The sequence below is a fragment of the Myotis nattereri genome (assembly GCF_964212035.1).
Source record: "Myotis nattereri genome assembly, chromosome: 21".
NCBI lineage: Eukaryota > Metazoa > Chordata > Mammalia > Chiroptera > Vespertilionidae > Myotis > Myotis nattereri.
The window spans coordinates 16972039-16986414 of record NC_138097.1 but is presented as its reverse complement, the minus strand read 5'-3'; the positions used below and the strand labels follow the sequence as shown (position 1 = coordinate 16986414).

The window sequence follows — 14376 nt, the reverse complement described above, 5'->3', positions numbered from 1 at the left end:
GCTTTGCTGTTTTATGTTAATCCTCCCAAGGGTATTTTTCCATTGATTTCTAGAGAGAGTGGGAGGGAGGGGGGGGAGAGAGACACATCGATTGGTTACCTCCCAAATGCACCTCGACCGGGACCGGGAATCAAACCTGAGGCCCTTCGGTGCTTGGACCGACTCTAACCACTGAGCAACACCAGACAGGGCAAAAGGGGTCTGTTTTGAGCTGTGTTCTCAGCCCCTCCACACACACACACACACACACACACACACACACACACACCCAGCACCCTACTTAAAAATTCGAGTGAAAAAGAAAATGTATAAGGAAAAAAATCCATGTAAAAAAAATAAAAACATCAAAAATCTATACTAATAATAGGGTTATATGCAAATTGGTCGGAATGCCCTCACACATAACGACCAATCAGCAGGCTGCATGTGCTGCAGGCACAGGTGGGCGGGAACTTTCAGCGTCTGGGACGGGGGCGGGGCACGGCGGAGGCCTCTCCATGCACCTGTGCTCCCCAGTCCTCCACTGGCTCCGCCCTACTTCTTTGGGGCAATCCATCGAGGAGCCCCAGATGGGTGGGCGGGGCCTACCTCTTTGGGGCGATGAATCAAGAGGCTCCCGCACTGTGACAGGGCACAGGCCAGGCTGGGAGACCCCCTCCCCTGAGTGCACAAATTTTGTGCACCGGGCCACTAGTTTAAAAAGAATCCTGGTGATGCCTGGACAGTGTGGCTCAGTGGTTGAGCCTCGACCTATGAACCGGGGAAGTCCCGGTTTGATTCCCGCTCAGGGCACACGCCCGGGTGGCAGGCTCCATCCCCATCCAGTGGGGGCCGTGCAGGAGGCAGCCGATCCATGATTCTCTCTCCTCATGGATGTTTCTCTCTCTCTCCCTCTCCCTTCCTCTCTGAAATCAATAAAAATGTATTATTTAGAAGAACAAGAAGGACAACGGGCATTCACGGTTTAACCTTCTCCCCCGGGGCTTTGTTTCCTGGGGGGCTGGGGGTTTCGGGGGGCAGCTGAGGTCCCTGCCGCTCAGGCCCTTCCTGGGCGGGGCCTTGGCCGTGGGACTTGGGCTGCGGGTGGAGAGCGCGGGCGTGGCTGAGGGAGAAGGTGCCCTCTGCTCTGGCTCCGGCAGGAAGTGCGTGAGCGAGTGCCCCCTGGGCTACTTCGGGGACGCGGCCGCCAGACGCTGCCGCCGGTGCCACAGGGGCTGTGAGACCTGCTCAGGCCGGAGCCCCACCCAGTGCCTGTCCTGCCGCCGCGGCTTCTTCCACCACCAGGAGACGAGCACCTGCGTGAACCCCTGCCCCGCCGGGTTCTACGCGTCGGACAGTAAGTGCGGCCCCAGCCAGTGTTGCTCAGTGGTTAGGGCGTCGACCTACTAGTATGAACCAGGAGGTCCCGGTTCGATTCCCCGTCAGGGCACATGCCCGGGTTGCAGGCTCCATCCCCATCCGGTAGGGGGCGTGCAGGAGGCAGCCGATCCAGGATTCTCTCCCCTCATTGATGTTTCTCTCTCTCTCACCCTCTCCCTTCCTTCCTCTCTGAAATCAATAAAAATATATTTAAAAATAAAAGAATAGATTAAGAAAAAACAGTGCATGTGGCTTCGCTGGGCATAGAAATGACGAGTCGGCCGCCTCACTGGGCTGGGCAGGGGGTCCCCTCTCTGGGGTGAATTTCCCACGCCCGCGGGCTCGCTGGTCCGGATTGGATCACGTCCATTCTCCCCCCGCCCCCCTCCTTTTCTCCAGGCCAGAGAAAATGCCTGAAGTGCCACCCCAGCTGTCAGAAGTGCGTCGACGACCCCGAGAAATGCACCGTCTGCAAGGAGGGGTTCAGGTGGGACCCCTTCTCCCCCCTCCGCACGGCCACCTGTTCCTGCTTTTCTTTTCCTTTTCACATTTATACTTGAATCGCCGTGTCTTTGCCAGGTTTTACTGAAAGCTACATCTGCAGGGTCAAGGTTTAGCGTCTGTCCACATCACGCTCTGGTCTTCTCTCTCCTCTCAGCTCCACACACGTCTCCTCTAAACACATTTTACTGGGGCCCGGCCGGCGTGGCTCAGGGGTTCAGCATCTACCTGTGAACCAGGAGGTCCCGAGTTCGAATCCTGGTCAGGGCACAGGCCCGGGTTGCGGGCTCGGTCCCCAGTTGGGGGTGTGCAGGAGGCGGCCGATCTATGATTCTCTCTCATCATGGATGCTTCTCTCACTCCCTCTCTCTTCCTTTCCGAAATCAATACATGCGCAATGGCTTTTAACCGCCTTTTCTTCTTCCCACCGACAGCCTCGCTCGGGGCAGCTGCATTCCCGACTGCGAGCCGGGGACCTACTTCGACTCGGAGCTGGTCCGGTGCGGGCAGTGCCACCCCACCTGCAAGACCTGCGTGGGTGAGTGCACGGCCGGCCAGCGCCGGCGGGCATGGGGCCCGCAGTCCTGGAACCCCGGTTCCCCGGTGGGTGGGCGGCTCCCCTCTCTGGGGCCTGAGGAAGCCTTAGGACCTCCCGGCGGCTGTGAGGTTGGTGGCATCAAATACCAAGATGGGGGGTGGGCTACAGTTGATAGGCGTGAGGCTGGAATTGGGGAAGACGCCAAGATTGTGGGACCCGGCCGGTGTGGCTAGGTGGTTAGAGCCCCGCCCCGTGAACCAGGAGGTCAGGGTTCGATTGGGGTCCAGCCCCATTTCACGTGGGCGGAGCCAGACAGGGGCGGCTCTCTCGCAGGAGCAGGGCCTGCTGGGAAAGGAAGCATTTGGAATCAGGGCCCACGAACTTTTGTCCATTTTTTATTTCCTTTTTTAAAATATATATTTTTTGTTTGTTTTTTTTGTTCCTTTTTTTCCTTTCTTTTTTCTTTTTTTCTCTCTTTTTCTTTTTTTCGGGGGGGGGGGTGGGGTGGCTCCTGAGCTTCCTGGGGCTGTGGGGAGCTGTGCTGAGCTTGGCTCAGGCCTCCGTGTGTCCATCTGTGAAATGGGTGTGCTGCCCCCTAGAGGGTGAGGATGGGGAGGGCCCGGCGCGGGCACACGGTGGGCACCTGGGACCTGGCTGGGTCGTGGCCTCGGGTGGCTGGGCCAGGACCCCGGCTCTCAGGCGGCTGCGGGCGGGGTGGGAGGTGGGGGGCTGTCCCTGATGTCGGCTCCTTCTCCCCCCGTCTCCCCCCCAGGCCCCAGCAGGGAGGAATGCATCCACTGCGCCAGCAACCTCCACTTCCAGGACTGGAAGTGTGTGCCCGCCTGCGGCGAGGGCTTCTACCCCGAGGCCATGCCCGGGCTGCCGCACCGAGTCTGCCGGAGGTACGTGCCCGCCCGCCCGCCGTCTTTTTATTTATTTTTATTGATTTCAGGGAGGACGGGAGAGGGAGAGGGAGAGAAACGTCAGGGAGGAGAGAATCATGGATGGGCTGCCTCCTGCACGGCCCGCACTGGGGATCAGGCCCGCACCCCGGGCCTGTGCCCCGACGGGGACTGGATCCGGGACCTCCTGGAGCGGCCGGCCCGGTCCCCACCCGGCCACGGGAACCCCTGTCCCCTCCGTGTCCCCTCCGTGTCCCCCGACAGGTGCGACGAGAACTGCCTGAGCTGCGAGGGCTCCAGCCGGAACTGCAGCCGCTGCAAAGCGGGCCTCACGCAGCTGGGCGCCTCGTGCGTCGCCAACCACACCTGCAGCAACGGTGAGCGGGGCCTGGGACCGGGCACCGCGGGGCAGGGCCCCCCACGGCCCCCCGAGTCTGACCAGGCCCCCCCTCCTCTCTCCCCAGCGGACGAGACCTTCTGCGAGATGGTGAAGTCCCAGCGGCTGTGTGAGCGCAAGCTCTTCATTCAGTTCTGCTGCCGCACGTGCCTGCGGGCCGGGTAGGGGCAGGGCCGGCCGCTCCCGTCCGTCCGTCCGTCCGTCCGACCGCCCGCCCGCCTGCAGACGGAGGGCCAGAGCCCGTTTCTGGGGCAGCGCCCGCCTCTGACAGCCTCACCTCCCGCGGGGCCAGGGCCTGCAGGGCGCGCTGCCCGGCCTGGAGGGTGGCGGCCCCCAGGGGTGTCCCTACGGCAACGTCCCCTCCAACTCCGCCCGCCGGCCGCCTCCCTCCGGGGACCCCGATGGGCACCCCGGGCCCTGCCTGGGACCCCCCACGTTTACTGAATCTTCAGACCAAAGCGAACGGCACGCACGTGGCCTCCCCGTCACTTCTCGCCGGGCTTCGAGCATCTCCAAGGTCAACCTCAGCCGGCCGCCGTGGAGGCCGGTTTGGGGGCGTGAACTCGGGGCCCTGGGGCAGAGGGGGGGTCTATTTCTGCAACACCCGTGGCTTTTGAAATGGCCGCGACGCCCCAGAAAGTCAGCCCACAGCCCCGAGGGGAAGGGGCTGCCCGTCCCGGGTCTCGGGGTCCCCCTTTCCCAACGCAGAGTCTTCCGAGCAGGGTCCCCGGTGGCGAGCCCGCGGGGCCAGCGGGAGCTCCTGCTGCCAAACCTGTGTGGGGCCGGCGGGTCGTCAGCTGCCTGTTCCGGTTCTCCCCGAGGGGGGTCCGGTACACAGGGGGCCCCTCTATTTCCCAGGAAATGCACAGATCGGCTCCCGGGACGGGAGGAACCTTTGCCTTAAACTCTCTCTCGAGCTTGGGCGTCTCCGTTGTGTCCAGCTCCCCCCTCGGACCATCCAGCAGCCCACGTGTCCCTGGGACCTGGGCCCCCCCCGCAGGGTGGATCGAACCCATGACAGCGAGGAAGACGCCCTCAGAGCAAATGCAGTGCTAACCCTAAGTTAATAAAGAAGTTAACAGCCCCCTGCGAAGGTGTGTTTCCTTCCTGGGCACAGCGATGACACCTGGGTGCGGCCCGGCCGCTGTGGCTCAGTGGTTGCGCCTCGACCTGTGAACCAGGAGGTCGCGGGGTTCCATTCCCGGTCAGGGCACAGGCCTTGGGTGTGGGGGTGCAGGAGGCAGCCCATCGATGACTCTCATCACTGATGTCTCTCTCCCCCTCCCCCTCTGAGGGCAGTAACATTCTAAACCACAAAACCACAAAACCTTCTTTTAAAACCCAGCAAGCGGAATGGCGAGTTCCAGAGCACATGGGTTGACATGTATGCGATGTGACATGCGTGCTATGTTGTTGTATTGACAACAAGCTTCAAAACTTCCTAGGTCCAGTTTGCTGAAGGTGTTAGCATCATAGATATTTTTAGGCCTGAAAATGTCGAATGTCGTGCCCAGAAGAGCATTTGCGGGAAGTTTTAAGTCATTACTGGTGACTATTGAAAGAAATCCGCATTATTAACCGGTACACCTGGTAAAAACCAGTTTTGTGGTCCGAGCGCGCCGCCTTGTGGACATCTCTGGAATTGCATGTGGTTGGTTTAAATTTTTTTTTTTAAGTCATCACAATGCAAACTACAGACAAGTTACTGGTACAGAGAACTCTTCCTGAGCGATCTGACATCACCCACGTGACACCCTACCACCTCGCAAACATTTTAATTTTTTTTCCTCCCAAATACTTGGGAGGCGATTTCTAGAATCAGGGCCCCTCCAGACTCCAGAGACCCCCCCCCCAAGTACGCAACCAGAATCGGGAACGTAGCCCGGGCGCCCCAAGACCTCAGAACCACAAGAGATCCGTTCGCGCGTATGGCAGTGGGGGGTCCCCCCGCAGCCCCGTAGGGGTGAATCGAACCCATGACACCAAGAAAGACGCCCTCAGATCAAATGCAGTGTTAACCCTAAGTTAATAACAGTTAACAGCCCACAGCGAAGGCGTCTGTTTCTTTCCTGGGCACAGCGATTACACGTGCGGCTGCCTGGCCGGTGTGGCTCAGTGGTTGAGCTTTGACCAATGAACCGGGAGGTCAAGGGTCCGATTCCTAGTTGGATTCCCGGTTGGGGGTGCAAGAGGCAGCTAATCAGTGATTCTCATCGTGGATGTTTATCCCTCTCCCTTCCCCTCTGAAGTAAATTTAAAAAAAAATTTTTTTAAAGGAAAAAAACAGTGCCAGCTGGGTCCAGCTTGCAGGGCTCCGGTTGGGGATGGCCTGTCAGGTCAGTGGGGCTGCAGCAGGAAGCCTAGAGGAGGCACCTCAGGAGGCAGAGAAATTAGTGCTTTGGGAGGACCCTGTCCTGGGGGCAGCCTGCCCATGGCTGCCGGTTCACAGGCTGAGGGTGAGGGTTTGAGATCAGAGTCCCTCCCGGAGTCTCGAGTGCCTGGAAAACGTCCTTTTTTGTCTCCGTTCTTTTGAGCTTTGATTGCAGAGGAGACCATTAAAACAACAGAATACACTCCGGCCAGTGCGGCTCAGTGGTTGAGTGTCGACCTATGAACCAGGAGGTCCCGGGGTTGGAAACCCAGTCAGGCACATGCCCCGGTTGGGGGCTCCATTTCGGGTGTGGGGTGTGCATGAGGCAGCTGATCTATGATTCTCTCTCAAAATTGGTTTTCACTCTGACCCTCTTCCCTTCTGAGATCAATAACATAAGAAAAAAAACCCCACAAAACCTTTTTTAAAACCCAGCTAGCGGAATGGCAAGCAAAACCAGTTTTGTGGGCTGAGCGCGCCGCCTTGTGGACATCTCTGGAATTGCATGCGGTTTAAACTTATTTTTAGGTCGTCACAATGCAAACTTCAGAAAAGTTACTGGCACAGAGAACTCTCTCCCTGAGCGATCTGACATCACCCAGGTGACACCCTACCACCTCCCAAGTATTTTAAATTTATTTTCCTTCCCAAATACTTCCGAGGCGATTTCCTATAAACAAGGGCCTTTTCCTGCACAACCATCAGAATCCGGAAGTTCACGCTGAGCGTCTCTAGGGTCCAATCCTCTGACAGGGTCACATGTGGCCCGTTGTCCCAGGCAGGCCCTTCGCAGGCGGCCGGAGACCCCGCTGCACCCCGTTCCCGGGAGAGGCACCCTGTGCATTGAGTTTTCATTTCTCGCCAGTCCTCTTCCTGGAACCTTTTAAAGACTCGCGTGCTTAACACTTTGCTTAACCAGCGGATACAAATATGGGGCCCCTCCAGACTCCAGAGACGCCCCAAGATCGCAACCAGAACCGGGGACGTAGCCCGGGAGCCCCAGGACCTCGGAACCGCAAGAGATCCGGAGCCTGGCTCTTCGATTGTTTCGGCCTGGGCGCCGAGCGGCGAGCGCGAAAATGGGCCCAATCAATTAACGCTGCCTGTTGGAGGGCGCAGGGCACGCTGGGATGTGTACCTGGCGTTGGGCGCGAGCACACCGGAAGTGTGTCGACGTCGGCGCGGTGCACGCCGGGAAGCGAGTCTAGCGGTGAGCGGGGCATGCCGGGAAGTGTGTCTTGCGTCAGTCACGGGGCATGCCGGGAAGTGCGTCTTGCGTCAGTCGCTGGGCACGCCGGGAAGTGTGTCGGCGTCGACCCGGGGCATGCCGGGAGATGTGTCTGGCGCGTACGCCGGGCATGCTGGGAAGTGCGTCTTTGCGTCGGTCGTAAGGTACGCCGGGAAGTGTGACGACTGCGGCGCGAGGCATGCCGGGAGGTGCGTCTAGTCGGGGCTAGTCCGGAAGTGTGTCAGAAGGATTTCGGGCCGCCCGGAAGTGGTAGTTTGCGGGCGCGGGCAGACCGTGTCGTGGTCGTTTGCTGCCCAGCGCGGGTTACAGAGGGAAGTGTGTCTGGTGACGGGCCTGAGCCACGCCTGGCGGTCTGTCTGGCGGGAGACCCGGCGCCGCGGGGCGGGAGCAGAGAGGCGGCAGGATGGTGAAGCTGACGGCGGAGCTGATGGAGCAGGCGGCGCAGTACACCAACGCCGTGCGGGACCGCGAGCTGGACCTGCGGGGTGAGCCGGGGGAGAGGCCGGGGGCTGGCGCCGGGCGCGGGCCGGCCGTGGGGGCCCCGCAGTGGGCGGGCTGTGCCCCGGCCCCAAGTCTGGCCGTCGGGGCGGAGGACCATCCCGGAGGCTCCGCGCACGGCCGGCTCGGGGGACGGGGACTCGGATCGCTGCCCGACCCGTGTCCATGGTCCTGTGATCGGCTCGGCCTCGTGGGACCGTTTCTCAGTCTCATCTGCTCCAAAGCGAGCGGCTGGTTCCCAGGAAACACGTTAAAGTGATAGCGTCAGAGGGAGGGCAGGGCGCGCGCTGGTCCTTTTCTTTTTTCTTTTTCTTTTTTCAGAGAGAGCGGGGAGGGGGGGAGAGACACATGCATGTGAGAGAGACACATCGCTTGTTTGCCTCCCGCACACGCCCTGACCGGGCCCGGGATCGAACCCGAGACCCGCGGGCGCTCTGGCCACACGCGGGGGGGGAGGCCATTAGGGAGGAAGCGAACTCCGTGAAGTGAAGGACGCCCCGCCCCCACCCCGGCGCCTCCTCAGCAGCGTCAGCGGCCCCGGCCCCTCACGCAGACACGTCACCAGGTGACCGTCTCTCATCAGACAGCCCCCGGGTCAGCGCCGACACTGAACGGTTCCGATCCGGAGCTGCTGCACCCCCAGTCAAGGTTAGAGTGCACCTGCCGGCCACGGCCGCACCCCAATGAGCATCCTCAACGCCCCGGCCCCTTCAGACTTGAGAGATGGCGGCGATGTCCCGGGGGCAGGGAGCACTGTGGTCAGTCAGCCTGGAAATGACCCCGAGGAAACGGAATTTCATGAAAAGGAAAGTGCTCTGGCCCGGGCCGGGTGGCTCAGTGGTTAGAGCGTCGGCCGGTCTCTGCATTTGCTGTGCTTCCCGGTGGATCTGAGTTTGTCTTCTTTTCCTGGAAAGGACTTGTCTCGCTCACCTTTATGTTTTCCCTCCTCATTGCTCCCTCTCACTCCTGTGCGCTCCGTCTCTCTTTTATTTTTTTAAATATATTTTATTGATTTTTTACAGAGAGGAAGGGAGAGGGATAGAGTTAGAAACATCGATGAGAGAGAAACATCCATCAGCTGCCTCCTGCACACCCCCCACTGGGGATGTGCCTGCAACCAAGGTACATGCCCTTGACGGGATTCGAACCTGGGACCCTTCAGTCCGCAGGCCGACACACCATCCACTGAGCCACACCGGTCAGGGCTCTGTCTCTCTTTCTGGTCGTTCCGTTTTTCCTGACGCAGGAGGACCCCAGCTGCGTGAGGCCCGCTAGCAGCTCCAGCAGTTCTCCTGGCACCTGACCATAACTGAACCAGGACCTCCTGGTTCAGAGGTCGATGCTCTAACCACTGACCTAGACCGGCCAGGGCTGCAAAATATATATATATATTTTTTTTTTCCCTGCCCTGCCTCCTCCCCCTGCCATGCTTGTGTCCAAGACCCGACACTGAGAGCACCATCAGGCGGTCAGTGTGCGGGCAGTGGGGGTTAATTATTAAACAGCTGGCTCTGTTCCTAGCTCCTAGGGACGCACACGGATGTGCTACCCAAGTGTCTACTCCTGCTGCTGACACCAGTACAGACGCCCCGGTTCCCGCCTCTGCCACCTCCGCCCGCCCCCTCCCTCCGGCCGCCACCACAGGCGTCTGCTCACATTTGTCACAGTGGAAAGGTGACCAGTGTTACCTCTACCCTCCCAGACAGTGCAGGGCCCTGAGCCATGTCAGGCCCGCTCGCCAGCTCGCTGTGGGTCTGATGCGCTGGTTAAAGCCATCGGCGCTGTGGGCGGAGACGCTGTTAGGCCGAGAGGGGAGGGTGCAGAAGCCCCAGTGCTTCCATCAGCTTCTTCCCGGGAAGCGCGTCGGGCGCCGGAGCGGGAAGGACGGGCAGGATGGTCCTCCTCCGAGGCGTCCCCGTACCCAGCGGCTCAGGGGGTGTCTGCTCTCCCTCCACAGGGCGACCTGGACCCGCGGGCGTCGCTCAAGTCGCTGACCTACCTGAGGTAGGAGCCGCCCTGTGACAGTGAGTCCTTCCCGGCCTGGGCCCTAACACCCTGAGGACAGAGGAATGTGCATGGGAACGAACTGGAAAAGGTTTACAATTTTAAAAATACACATTTTGTTTTTAAAACTCATAACCCTTCTAATTCTGTTTTACCCGCTATGGAGAAGAAAAGAAGGGAACCTTTTAAACACAAATCCTGCAAAGCGCTGTTCGTGACCTGCGGGCCGGGCTGTGGCTCCCGGGTTCCATTCCAGTGCGACAGCAGCCCCACTGCCCGCACACTGACCGCCTGATGGTGCTCAGTGTCGGGTCTTGGACACAAGCATGGGGGTGGGGCGGGGGAGGCAGGGCAGGGAAAAAAAATATATATATATATTTGCAGCCCTGGCCGGTCTAGGTCAGTGGTTAGAGCATCGACCTCTGAACCAGGAGGTCCTGGTTCAATTATGGTCAGGTGCAACGAGCACTGCTGGAGCTGCTAGCGGGCCTCGCACAGCTGGGGTCCTCGTGGGTCACCAACCACACCTGCAGCAACGGTGAGCGGGGCCTAGGACCCCGCACCACGGGGCTGGACCCCACGGCCCCCCAATCTGACTGGGCTTCCCTTTTTTCTCCCCAGCGGACAAGACCTTCTGCGAGATGGCGAAGTCCCAGCGGCTGTGTGAGGGCAAGCTCTCCATTCAGTTCTGCTGCCGGCCGTGGGTGGTGGCCCCCAGCGGTGTCCTACGGCGACGTCCCCTAGAACTCCGCAGCCCACCGCATCCTTCCGGGGACCCCAATTGGAACCCCTGGGGCCCTGCCTGGGAACCCCCACGTTTACCGAATCTGCCGACCAAAGCGGAGCGTCAAGCACGTGGCCTCGCCCGTCCCTTAACACTGTGCTTCCAGCATCTCCAAGGTCTACCTCAGAGGCCAGTGGGACGGGCCGTCCCCACGTGTGACAAAGGACCCAGCCGCCCATGTCCTCCACCCGGACTGTATTCAGACGGCAGGGTGGGCCTCCTCCTGTTGAACCTGTGTGGGCGTGTCCTCAGCTGCCTGTTCCTGTTCTACCCGAGGGGGGTTGTGGACCGGGAGCCCCTCTTTTTTCCAGGAAATGCACAGATCTGCTCACGGGACGGGAGGAACCTTTGCCTTAAACTTTCTCTCGAGCTTGGACATCTCCGTTGTGTCCAGCTCCCCCCTCGGACCATCCAGCAGCCCACGTGTCCCTGGGACCTGGGCCCCCCGCAGGGTGGATGGAACCCATGACAGCGAGGAAGACGCCCTCAGAACAAATGCAGTGCTAACCCTAAGTTAATAAAGAGCTAACATCCCACAGCGAAGGCGTGTTTCTTTCCTGGGCACGCTGATTACACGTGGGTGCGGCCTGGCCGGTGTTGCTCAGTGGTGGAGGTCACGGTTCGATCTCTGGTTCGATGCCCAGGCTGTGGGCTCCATCCCCAATGTGGGGCGTGCAGGAGGCAGCCAATGGATGGTTCTCTCTCATCATTGATGTTTCTATCTCTGTCCCTCTCCCTTCCTCTCTATGAGATCAATAACATATTAAAAAAAATACAAAACCTTTTTTAAAACCCATCAAGCTAAATGGCAATACCAGTATACATACATTGATATAAATATATGCGATTTGATATTTTTGCTATTGTATTGACAAGCTTCAAAACTTCGTATGTCAAATTTTCTGAAGGTGTTAACATCATAGATATTTTTACGCCTAAAAATATCAAATGTCGTGCCAAAAAAGCATTTGCGGGAAGTTTTAATTCATTGCTAGAAACTTGAAAAAAATCCGCATCGTTAACCGGTACACCTGGTAAAACCAGTTTTCTGGTTTGAGGGCGCCGCCTTGTGGACATGTCTGGAATTGCATGAGGTTCAAACATTTTTTTAAACCCATCACAATGCAAACTACAGACAAGTTACAAGTATAGACAGAGACCTCTCTCTCTTCATGAGCGATCTGACATCACCCAGGTGACACCCTACCACCTACCAAGTATTTTAATTTTTTTCCTCCCAAAGACTTCCGAGGCGATTTCCTATAAACAAGGGGGTCCTCCGGCACAACCATCAGAATCCGGAAGTTCACGCTGAGCGTCTTCACCATCCAATCCTCTGACGGGGTCACATGTGGCCCGTTGTCCCAGGAAGGCCCTTCGCAGGCGGCCGGAGACCCCGTTGCACCCCGTTCCCGGGAGAGGCACCCTGTGCATTGAGTATTTCTCGCCAGTCCTCTTCCTGGAACCTTTTAAAGACTCGAGTGCTTAACACTTTGCTTAACCAGCGGATACAAATGTCCAGAATCAGGGCCCCTCACACTCCAGAGACCCCCCAGGATCGCAACCAGGACCTGGGGACGTAGCCCAGGCGCCCCAGGACCTCGGAACCACAAGAGATCGGGAACCTGGCTCTTCGACTGTTTTCACCTGGAAGCCGAGCGGCGCACATGTACGTAGGGACCTGGTGGGTCCCCTCGGATGAACCCATAGCACCCACCGAGGAAGACGCCCTCAGAGCGAATGCAGCGCTAACCGTAAGTTAATAGCAGAGGTAACAGCCCACAGCGAAGCCGTCCGTTTCCTTCCTGGGCACAGCGATGACACATGGGTGCGGCCGGGCCGGTGTGGCCCAGTGGTTGAGCTTTGACCTATGAACCGGGAGGTCACGGGTTCCATTCCTGGCTCGATCCCGGGTTGGGTGAAGGAGGCAGCCCTCAGTGATTCTCATCGTGGATGTTTGTCTATCCCTCTCTCTTCCTCTCTGAAATCAAAAGATTTTTTTTTTTTAAAGAGAAATTGGCGTGTGTGTGCAGCCTGGAGGGCTACGGTTGGGGATGGCCTGTCGGGTCTGTGGGGCAGCGACAGGCAGCCTGGGCAGAGTCAGAGAAATGAGTGCCTTGGGAGGACCCTGTCCTGGGGGCAGCCTGCCCGTGGCTGCAGGTTCACAGGCTGAGGGTGAGGGTTCGAGAGCAGAGTCCCACCTGGAGGCCCAGGAGCCTGCAGTGCCTGGCAAACCAACTTTTTGTCTCTGTTCTTTTGAGCTTTGATTGCAGAGGAGACCATTAAAACAACTACCTACACACTATCCATCCGGCCGGTGTGGCTCAGTGGTTAAGCTTCGACTTATGAACCAGGAGGTCATGGGGTTTGATTCCCAGTCAGGGCACGTGCCCGTGTTGTGGGCTCCATCCCCAATACGGGGTGTGCAGGAGGCACCCGACTGATGGTTCTCTCTCCTCACTGGTGTTTCTCCCTGCCCCTCTCCCTTCCCCTCTGAGATCAATAACATATTAGGAAAACATATACAAAAACTTTTTTTTTAAATATATTTTATTGATTTTGTACAGAGAGGAAGGGAGAGGGATAGAGAGTTAGAAACATCGATGAGAGAGAAACATCGACCAGCCGCCTCCTGCACATCTCCCACTGGGGATATGCCCGCAACCAAGGTACATGCCCTTGACCGGAATCGAACCTGGGACCTTTCAGTCCGCAGGCCGACGCTCTATCCACTGAGCCAAACCGGTTTCGGCACAAAACCTTTTTTAAAACCCAGCAAGTGAAAGGGCAAGTACGAGTGCACATGTGTTGATATATATGCGATTTGACATGTGTGCTATTTTGTGTATTGACAACAAGGTTCAAAACTTCCCAGGTCAAATTTTCTGAAGGTGTTAACATCATATTGTAACGCCTAAGAATGTCGAATGTCGTGCCAAAAAAAGCATTTGCGGGAAGTTTTAATTCATTACTAGTGACTATTGAAAAAAATCCGCATTATTAACCGGTACAACTGGTGATACCAGTTTTTTGGTTTGAGGTCGCCGCCTTGTGGACATCTCTGGAATTGCATGTGGTTTGTTTAATTTTTTTTTTTTTTTTTTTAGTCATCACAAAGCAAAGTTACTAGTACAGAGAAATAGGAAGCCGGGTTGGGGGCTCCATCCCCGGTTGGGAGTGCAGGAGGCAGCTGATCAGTGATTCTCACCATGGATGTTTCTCTATTCCTTTCTCTTCGTCTCTGAAATCAATAAAAAATACATATTAAAAAAAACAAAAATCACAGGCGCTGTGCCCATCTTGCAGGGCTCCGGTTGGGGATGGCCTGAAGGTCAGTGGGGCAGCGGCAGGAAGCCTAGGAGGAGGCACCTCAGGAGACAGAGAAATGAGTGTCTTGGGAGGACCCAGTCCGGGGGGCAGCCTGCTCAGGGCTGCAGGTTCACAAGCTGAGGGTGAGGGTTTGAGAGCAGAGTCCCTCCCGGAGACCCCAGATTCTCCAGTGCCTGGCAAACATCCTTTTTGTCTCTGTTCTTTTGAGCTTTGATTGCAGAGGAGACCATTAAAACAACTACCTACACACCATCCATCCGGCCGGTGTGGCACAGTGGTTAAGCTTCGACTTACGAACCAGGAGGTTGTGGGGTTTGATTCCCAGTCAGGGCACGTGCCCGGGTTGTGGTATCGATCCCCAGTGAGGGGGTACATGAGGCACCTGATCTATGATTCTCTCTCATCATTGGTGTTTCTCTCTGCCCCTCTTCCTTCCCCTCTGA

At 57.9% G+C, this 14376-nt stretch overlaps 2 protein-coding genes across 6 annotated transcripts in view; both read left to right on the top strand.

The window, feature by feature from the left end:
* Positions 1-4788, top strand: part of PCSK6 (proprotein convertase subtilisin/kexin type 6) — a gene marked incomplete at its 5' end in the record, with an annotated part of 54570 nt that extends 49782 nt beyond the window's left edge. For both annotated transcript variants that reach the window (XM_081114833.1, XM_081114832.1), the window contains 6 exons: positions 1140-1336; positions 1759-1846; positions 2295-2398; positions 3171-3300; positions 3565-3677; positions 3765-4788. In XM_081114833.1, the coding sequence (XP_080970959.1) occupies positions 1140-1336; positions 1759-1846; positions 2295-2398; positions 3171-3300; positions 3565-3677; positions 3765-3862 (730 nt within the window). In that variant the 3' untranslated portion in view covers positions 3863-4788. The remainder of the gene's footprint in view (positions 1-1139; positions 1337-1758; positions 1847-2294; positions 2399-3170; positions 3301-3564; positions 3678-3764) is intronic.
* Positions 4789-7555: 2767 nt separating this feature from the next.
* Positions 7556-11139, top strand: LOC308535701 (uncharacterized protein). 4 transcript variants are annotated; one of them, XM_081114683.1, is made up of 4 exons: positions 7605-7802; positions 9337-9489; positions 9773-9819; positions 10441-11139. In XM_081114683.1, exons 1-4 carry the CDS (start codon positions 7721-7723, stop codon positions 10561-10563), a joined length of 405 nt encoding a protein of 134 aa, XP_080970809.1. In that variant the 5' UTR covers positions 7605-7720; the 3' UTR covers positions 10564-11139. The 4 variants fall into 4 exon arrangements, 3 of the variants coding, with proteins under 3 accessions (XP_080970808.1, XP_080970809.1, XP_080970810.1); XR_013997292.1 differs by lacking the exon at positions 9337-9489 and having other exon boundaries at positions 7556-7802; positions 9773-9910; XM_081114684.1 differs by lacking the exon at positions 9337-9489.
* The last annotated feature ends 3237 nt before the right edge of the window (positions 11140-14376 follow it).